The 8999-nt window shown below is 49.0% G+C and overlaps 1 protein-coding gene and 1 non-coding gene across 2 annotated transcripts in view; both read right to left on the reverse strand.

The window, feature by feature from the left end:
• Positions 1–4704: 4704 nt before the first annotated feature.
• On the reverse strand, positions 4705–4778 carry TRNAT-GGU. Its single transcript has one exon. It is a non-coding gene; the product is annotated as a tRNA-Thr (tRNA).
• Positions 4779–6464: 1686 nt separating this feature from the next.
• MORN3 (MORN repeat containing 3) overlaps positions 6465–8999 on the reverse strand; it is a 16268-nt gene continuing 13733 nt past the window's right edge. The window contains exons 4-5 of the mRNA XM_008590750.1: positions 6767–6951; positions 6465–6539 (exon numbers count right to left, since the gene is read on the reverse strand). Coding sequence (XP_008588972.1) covers positions 6465–6539; positions 6767–6951 — 260 coding nt within the window. The remainder of the gene's footprint in view (positions 6540–6766; positions 6952–8999) is intronic.

Consider the following 8999-nt stretch of genomic DNA (forward strand, 5'->3'; position numbering starts at 1 on the left):
AACTCAGTCCTCACAACAACCCTCTGAGGCATGTACCTTTATTCCCATCTTACAGATGTGGTAACTGAGGCACAGAAAGTGAAAGGAACTTGCCAGAGTCACACAGCCTAATAGAAGGCAGAGGAATCAGGGTTTGAAGCCAGGCAGCCTGGCAGAAGGTGAGCTGGTGGGGAAGGAAGGAGCCCCCCCACACCTAGGGATAAAGAGGGTCCAAGGCAGGCTGCAGGAGCTCCCTGCCTGCCTGTGGGTCAGGCTTGTGTGAGGCTAGTGGATAAACTTCAGCAGCAGACATCCCCTCTCTGAGCCTGCCACACACATAGCAAACGCTTTATAAAGAGTCACTGTCCTTGATAATATTGCCGTTGGTGCCCGCTGCCCATGTCCCTCCAGCCCCAGCAGGTAGACACTGGCAGTGTGCCCACCACCCGCTGCTCCCAGCCCAGATCTGATGAGCTGGCTCCTTTGAATAGGGGTGATTTGCAAGACCCAGGTGAGAAGAAGCAGTTGGCAAGTGTAGAGCATGCCCCTGGTGACCCCAGATCCACAGGTCTCCAGGAATTGGGAGCAGCTAGTGTGTCACCCCTGGGGCTTGGGGGAAGAGATGGCTCCAGGGCTTGCTGGCCACCCAGCCCACACGAGGGTTGAACCCATCTCTTCTGGGAAGTCTCTCAGTTCCTTGTAGGTCTGTGCACTATGTTCTCAGAAAGGGCGTGGGCATGACCTGGGAGGGCCTTCACCTCTCCAGCTACCACCATGTTCCCAGAGCAGGTCTTCTTCTCGGGTGTGAGAATGTGTGGCCAACAGGGATGGTGGTTGGTGGTGGTGGGGGGTTAATGCATTTTTTTTACTATAATAAAATATATGTAACAAAATTTACCATCTTGACCATATATGGTGGTTGGTTTTTAACATCTGGCTGGGTGTTAATAGCAGTGATTGCCATTTGGGAGGTGATTACCATGTGCCAGGAGCTCTCATTTAATTGTGAAAATAATCCTATAGACTAATATGATACGCCTATTTTACAGATAAGAAAGTTGAGGCTCAGAGGTTAAGTGACTTTCCCAAGGACACACAGCTAGTAGGTGGCTGAGCTGAGCCTCAAATCCAGGCAGACTTGGCTCCAAGCCTGCTCTTTTCACTAATACTATCTGCCACTTCTCATCCCCAGGAGAGTGGGTCTTACTATCTCCATTATATACATGTGGAGACTGAGGCTCAGAGAGGCCAAGTGACTGACCCAGGGTCCCAGAGCCTAACAGGAGGAGGGCCAGGATTCGAGCATGGCTCTGTGAGCCGGGACCATCCTGGCACTCACCCGCCTGTCCCCCTCCTCCAGGTGGCGATGGTGGAGGTGCAGCTGGACGCTGACCACGACTACCCGCCGGGGCTGCTCATTGCATATTTTTCCTGGTGCCCCATTCAGGTGAGCCTGTAAGCAAAGTTTTTTAAAAAGTTTGTTTTCGGGGCTGGCCCGTGGCTCACTCGGTAGAGTGCGGTGCTGATAACACCAAGGCCATGGGTTCGGATCCCATATAGGGATGGCCGGTTAGCTCGCTGGCTGAGCGTGGTGCTGACAACACCAAGTCAAGGGTTAAGATCCCCTTACCGGTCATCTTTTCAAAAAAAAAAGTTTTCAACACTTCATTTTGAGGAAAAATTTTTTTTTTCTTTTGGCACTGGCTGGTATGGGAAACTGAACCCTTGACCATGGTGTTACAAGGCCGTGCTCTAACTTGAGCTAACTGGCCAGCCCTGAGAAATTGCAAACCTAGAAAAAAGCTGCATGAAATATATAGAGTTATTTCTTGTTATTCGAGGTAGATAGATTCTATAAAGTCATCATGAACATTGGATTAGTGGGTATTGAACCATTGATCCTAAGGGAAATACAGGGTTAGGTTCCTGCCAGCCTCTGGTCATGATATTTTCATCAACCAATTAATACGTAATCTGTTTTAGGAGTATTTCTGTTATTGTTCACTTGTTACCATTGAACTCACAGCCAACAGCACTAAAACTCAATTTTTTCTCCCTAGGACACATCATATCCTCTTGCACTTACGAATGCTAGACAGCACTCATGTATCTCACTTGGGGACCATTTTAAACAGCAAAATCAATAAAAAGCACAAAAATGTGAAAAATGTGATACTAAATAGACTGTGAAAAGGACACTTGTTTACAGTATGAAAGCTGAAACGAGAGGGCACAATGTCACCCTGGTCGACCTTAGCAAGTAGTGAATTCACAAATACTGAAACTGAATAGTAAGGATGGATTCTGTGTATTTTCCCTCCTGAGCCATATGCCTTAGTTAAGGGGTCATGGTCCTTCGTGCCTAAATACTGCCTCCTAAAGCCAAGGACATTCCCCTACATAACAACAAAGCAATGATCAAATTCAGGAAATTTGACATTTTGGGGGGTGGCTGACATTGATGCAATGCAATTACCTAACATAACATCCATGTTCAATTTCCCATTTGTCCCAATAATGTCCTTCTTAGCTATGCTTTTTCCAGTCCAGAAATGTATATTCCAGTGAGTTGTCCCATCTTAGTTTCCTTTAATTTGGAACAGTTCCTCAGCCTTTGTTTTTTTTTTTTTTTTTTTTTTTTTTTTTGCAGCTGGCCAGTAGGGGTATCAGAACCCTTGACCTTGGTGCATTAACATTTTTGAAGAGTTCAGGCCTGTGATTTTGTAGAATGCTCCCTCAGTTTGGTTTCTCTGATATTTTCTCATTATTAAAGTCAAGTTGTACATTTTGGCAGGAGTATGTTAGTGAAATTGTGTCAGGATCCATTTAAAATAACAAAATGCAAATAGTTAACCATTGTGCGCAGATGCTGTTGTAAGTACTGTGCATCGCTCATTTCACCCTCAACAGCGTTATGAGGTGGGTACTATTATTATCTCCATCTTGCACTTGACAAAACTGATGTCTGAAGAGGTTAAGTAACTTTCCAGTATTTGAACCTGGAAAGTCTGGCTCAGAGCCTAGGCTCTCATAAAAATCACCTGGGCTGATTCTCACTTTGCTTGAAAAATTGGAAGATCTAGCCACACTAGACTCACCTTCTTGCAGAGCAAGAATGAGCAGTAGCTGAGTTGCAGCCACCTTCTTCCCCAGAGCCTATTGCTACAGTCCCCACCACTACCTCTCATCTCATACCAGGCAAGCTTCATGCCAGTTACTTGCCATGCCCCATAAGCCCTTGAGTTTGAGATTTCTATGTGTCCCGGAAACCAAGTGGTTTTATAAAAGAAAAGTGCTGAAGTGAAAGTTGGATGGGATATCCACAGGCTTAATATGTGTCTCCCTGCCATCAGTTTTCCCCAGGATGTTTCCACAGAACTGAAAGACCCTTGAGGAACACAGTGTGGAAAGTGGCCTTAAGGTCTTGTCCTGTGTAGACTCAGACACGGTGAACAGCAGCTTCAGGGGCTGGGTGGGGAAGGGGGCCCTCCTTTTCCTACTGGACCATCTCACGTCTACCCTGCAACACAGGCACCAGGACTCACCCCCAAGACTGGGACCGGGTAGCACTGGACAGGAACCCCTGTGTGTAGCACTCCTCTGCTGCCCAGAGAAGGCCTGGACGTGTTCCGCACATTCCCCTAGGACAGCCACCTCCCTGCTTCCGCAGAGACCCTGGATCCAGCTGGAATAATTTCTGGGGTATGATCCTATAGATCATAAGCTCACCTAAACTCAAGAATCACTAACTTGGCCTGTGAAATGCAGATTTCCAAGCCCTCTCTCTGATTCAAGTTGGTCTGGGTGTGTCTCTGGAATCTGTTTCTAACTAGCACCATGGATACTCTCACACCCAAGCAACTTAGGCAAACACTGGCAGCTAAGAGCTCAGTCTTTTTAATTTCAGTTTTATTTATATTTTGAATAGATAATACATTCACATGGCTCCAAATACAACAGTGAAAAGTTGTTCTCCCTCCCTGTTCCCAGGTCTCCAGTTCTCCCCAGAGACAACCACTGTTGCCAGTTATTGTGTCCCATTTAGCAGTATTTTATACATAAAAAAGCACACCCTCCCCCTACTTGTTCTAAAAAAAATGGTAAGCCTGAATACACACTGTCCTGCACCTTAAAGAGCAGATAGACACAAGTCTTGGTGACTTGGGAACCTCTCTGAACCTCAGTTTCCTCTAAAATGACACTAGGTTAGAGCGCAGCCTTGTAACAACAAGGTCAAGGGTTCAGATCCCCATACCAGCCAGCCACCAATAAAATAAAATACAATGGCATTAATAATAGCAGGACACTTCACAGGTTGTTGGGGAGTAACAGGAGTGGAGGCTTGCAGCACAGGGACTGGAAAAGGGTGAACACTCTGTATCTGGTAGTTACTGTTAATTCTACACGGCAGGGCAGGCTTGGCTACAGACTGAGAACCACGCCCTGGGTCAGGCCACCCCACTTAAGATTTAGGGGTCAGAGAGAACCTCAGTAATGTCAAGGAGCATTTATTGAGCCTTTAGTATGTGCCAGGCACTTGCTGAGGGCTTTATAGACATCACCATAGCTCAGAGTTTCTCAACTTCAACTCTCTCTCTTTTTCGATGGCTGGCCAGTATGGGGCTCGAATCCTGGACCTTGGTGTTACCAGCACCATGCTCTAACCCATAGACATCACCATAGCTCAGAGTTTCTCAACTTCAACACTCTCTCTTTTTCAATGGCTGGCCAGTATGGGGCTCGAATCCTGGACCTTGGTGTTACCAGCACCATGCTCTAACCAGCTGAGCCAACCAGCCAGCCCTCAACATCAACATTCTTGACTTTAGGTTGAATAGTTCTTTTGTAGTGTTTACAGTATAGCATCCCTGGCCTCTACCCACTAGTGGGTAGCATTCTTCCCTGCCAGTTGTGACAACCAAAAATGTCTCCAGACATTGCCAAATGTCCCCGAGGAGCTGGGGAAGGGGGAACAGGATAAAATTGCACCCGGTTGAGCACTGCTACCTTATTTCATCCTCACAGTAGCTAGCCACAATAACCCCAGGTGGTAAGTACCGTTATTGTCCCACACTACTAGTGAGGAACCTTAGAAAACAAAGAGTTTGGGTGACATTCCCAAGAACACACAGCTCTGGGCTTCACACCCAGGCACTGACTCCAGAGCTCCTGCTCCTGCCCTTTATGCAAGAGTCTCTCTTATCTCTCAGGAATGTTGCCTAGATTAGAGTTAAGCAAAGCTCCTCCCACTCTCTGGTCCACAATTAACCTCAATACATGTTACTTGTCATTATTAGATCTGTTATCAAAGCCTCAAAATACTGCTGTGAGGTCTCCAAGTCTCATTTTACAGATGTGGCAACTGAGGTCAATTGCTTACGGTCACACAGCCCTAGCTCCACATTAAAATCACCTGGGGAACTTTTTGAAAGCCCAGGCTTCACCCCAGACAAATAAGATGGGAATCTCTGGGCATCCATACCTTTAAAGCTTCCATGGGATTCCAAGGTTGAGAGCCCCTGTGTTAAGTTGAGAAGCCAGGTTTTAATATCAAATCTTGGTGGCCAATGTGGCAGGATACAGGTTTTTTCTCCTCTCTGGGCTATCTCAGAGGTCAGAGGCCTGTATCCGCCTGCAGCCTGTGGGATGTCTTCCCCCTTCTCTTCCTGAAATCCCTCCCAAGCCCCCTCCCACCCCCATCCTCACACCATAGGCCCTGGGCTAATGCCACCTGGTTCTCCTTTATTCTCATGCACTCTGGAATGAGATCATAGAATGAAGGCTGTAACAAGAGGGTTCCCAAGGCCAGCTGGGGAGGAAAGCACTGGCCCCCGTATCAACAGAGAACAATCCAGTGCTGGGAGGAGTGAGGTACCCTCTGATGGTGCCAAGGGTGTGCCCAGAGTCGCTGCTCACTCCTCCAGTGGAGCCACACCGGTCTGAGCAGTCGGGTGACATGGGCTCGGGTTTCTCCTGAAGCTTTGATGTTCTCTCTGCAGGGGTGAGGGGTATGGTGCAAGCTGGCATTTGAAAGATGCTGTGCCAATGCCCTTCCCCCTCACTTATACCCCCCCCAGCAGGGGCTAGGACCAAACAAGTCCCCAATGGACAGATGTGCAAATGGCGGCCAGGGCCTTACTCAAGGCCATTTAGGGACAAGCAGCCCACTTGACTCCAACCCTGTGCTCATCCCAGAAGGCCCAGAGTGCAAAGGGGAAGCTTTGGGCAGGACAGGCATGCACTAGTCTTCAGTGAAATAGGTTTTGAAAGGGAGGAACAAAAAAGGACCGCTGGACAGCAGGAGGCAAGAACCTGCCTTCTCTGGTCTTGCCCCTTCCGTCCCCACGCCACCCACCCCCTGCTGTTTGGAGACCCCAGGAGATCTGTGCATTGTTCCGGGCCCTGGAGTTGCCTCAGCCTCATCAGAGGGTGACAGGTGTGTCCACTCCTCACCTGGCTTCATTCTCCTTCCTCTGTCTGTGGCTTCACTCTCCTTCCTCTGTCTTCTTGAACTTGGCCAAGGCTTCCTCTAGCACCCCATCAGGGTCTACAATTTTGACCTGGAGGGAAGCAGGGCAGGGGTGGTTTGGGGAGCATGGAAGACTCAGGCTACCACTTTGGGTGGGAGCTACTGCCTGCCTCCTGGGGATGCCCTGGCTGAAAACAAAACCTGGTCTGTTCGCTGGCTGGGCTGGGTGGGGCCAGACAGGGCTGGGCAGGGATAGGGGGGTGCTAGTTTCTGTCTCTCTCTGGATGTGGCCACAGGGCCCTAGTGAGGGCTGCCCACCTGAGGAATGGGGAACTGGGTGGGCTCAGGGGCCTCATCACGGCCAAAGTCAATCATTGTGCCACACTTGGCCACATCGTCCACCCAGAAGCCTTCAAACAGCTGGCCATGGTCCAGGTGGAAGAAACGCCCTGTCCCATTCTTCATGCCTCTCTCCCAGTAGCCCTCGTAGCGGTTTCTGTTCTCTGGGAGAAAGGACAGGGGGATGTGGGTGCAGGGAACACCAAACCAGGCTAGACCACCAGGCTGGGCCCTCCACCAGCTGCAGTTTACTGACAAGTATGAGCTAGTAATATTATCATTGAGCACTTACTAGTATGTGTCAGGCATCATGCTAAGCAATTTACAATATAAATCTCACCTTCACAGTAACCCTAGGAGTGAAGTTTTACTTTTATCCTTACTTTACAGATGAAGAAACCATAGCCCAGTTTAAGCAAATTGCCCAACATCACCCAGCTAGTAAGGGCTCAAAGCCAGGATCTGAACCCAGGCAGCTGGCTGCAGAGTCCAGACCGTTAGAAAAGACAAACTTAAAGCTTTCATGCTGTGGGCACAGCAGGCACTCACTAAAGGCAGGCTGTTAATAGGAGATGCTCACTGAAGGCAGGCACAGAGCTGGAGTGCTTGGGGACTAAGAATGTCAAACAGAAGTGGCTGCCCTAACCCTCCCCAGCTGCGCCAATACCTCAGCTTGGCTGAATCTCATTGGAAGTTGGAATCTTGAGTTTTAAGCAGATTGGGCTCTGGTTTGTGTTCTCACAAAGAGTACGTACTGTGTAGGCCAGGCACACAGTGATTTGGAGAACTTGGGGAACCAAACAGGTACAGTCCCAGTCCTTATGCAGCTCACAGTCTGGAGGGACCATGATACCAGCTTTACACAGAGTCTACTATGAGTCAGGTATTTCATGCAGACTCACTCGTCTAATCCTCACCACAGCTCTGTGAAATGGGTACTGCTATTATTCCCATTTTACAGATGAGGAAACTGAGGCACTGAGAGGCAAAGTAACTTGCCCAAGATTATGCACTAGTGCTAGGAAGGAAAGAAAGTAGGTGTTGAGAATAATGGGAAGAAGGTGCTTTAGGTGAAATGGACAGGGAAGGCCTCTTAGAGGAGGGAACAATGCAAAGATCTAGGGAACAGAATTCCAGGAATAGGGAACAGCAGTGCAGGGGCCCCTGAGGCAGAAAGTGTGGAGGAACTGACAGAATGTTAGTATGGCCAAAACCAAGGGAGTCCCAGGGAAGAGAAGTAGGAGGTGAAGCTGGAGGAGGGAGTAGGGCCGAATCATCCTGGACCCCAAGGACCACAGCAAGGGCCTCGAAGTCAGTCTGAGGGCACTAGGGAGCTATGGAAGGGTCAAAAGCAGGGCAATAATGAGGTCCAACTCGGGCTTTACAAAGCTCACTCTAGGCTGACCAGTTCTCAGTTGGTTAGAGCATGGTGCCAGTAACACCAAGGTCCAGGGTTCGATCCCTGTATTGGCCATCCACCAAAAATAAAAATAAGTAAATAAAAAGCTCACTCTGGTTGCTTTGCAGAGAGAAGATTGTTAAGTCCTGACACCAGTCTGGGCTTCTTATTCTTCCCTCTGCCTGGGATCGCTCTTCCTGAGCTCAGAGCATATTCGACTCCTCTCTTCCTTCAGGTCTCTTCAAATGTTCAAATGTCACCTCCTCAGGGAGGCATTCCTTGACCATAGTCAAGCTAAATAGCCCCTGCCCCCAATTCCTTTGACGTTTCCCAACACACCTTCCTCCTTTCTAAGGAGAATTCCTTAGCACTTTTGACCCCACAAATAACAGACTGCGTGACCTTGAGCGAGTAACTTCACCTCCATGCCTCAGTTCATTTGTAAAGTGGGGATGATAAGAGTATGTATTTGATAGGATTGTTGTGAGGGTTGAGCTCAGTGGTGTGTAAGCGTAGGCTATGATTATTGTGACCAAAAGAAATGGCCTTAGTCATGTATGTGTTCATTGTGAGGCTCCCTATTAGATTATAAATTTCCTGAAGGGAGGGATCCAGTCCTCCCATTCACCTTAACCCACACAGAAGCGTGGCTTAGCGCGGGTCGTGGTCCGGTGGGGGCGTGGCCATGCAGGGCCTAGGGGCGTGGCCGGATGGGGAGGAAAGGGGCCTGCAGGTCGCTGGGGGCGGGGCTTGCTGGGGCGGGGCGGGGCACTCACTCAGGCGCAACATGCCCTCCCCGTGGGGCTTGTCGTT

This window comes from Galeopterus variegatus, unplaced genomic scaffold, assembly GCF_000696425.1.
Source record: "Galeopterus variegatus unplaced genomic scaffold, G_variegatus-3.0.2 Scaffold6351, whole genome shotgun sequence".
Taxonomy (NCBI): domain Eukaryota; kingdom Metazoa; phylum Chordata; class Mammalia; order Dermoptera; family Cynocephalidae; genus Galeopterus; species Galeopterus variegatus.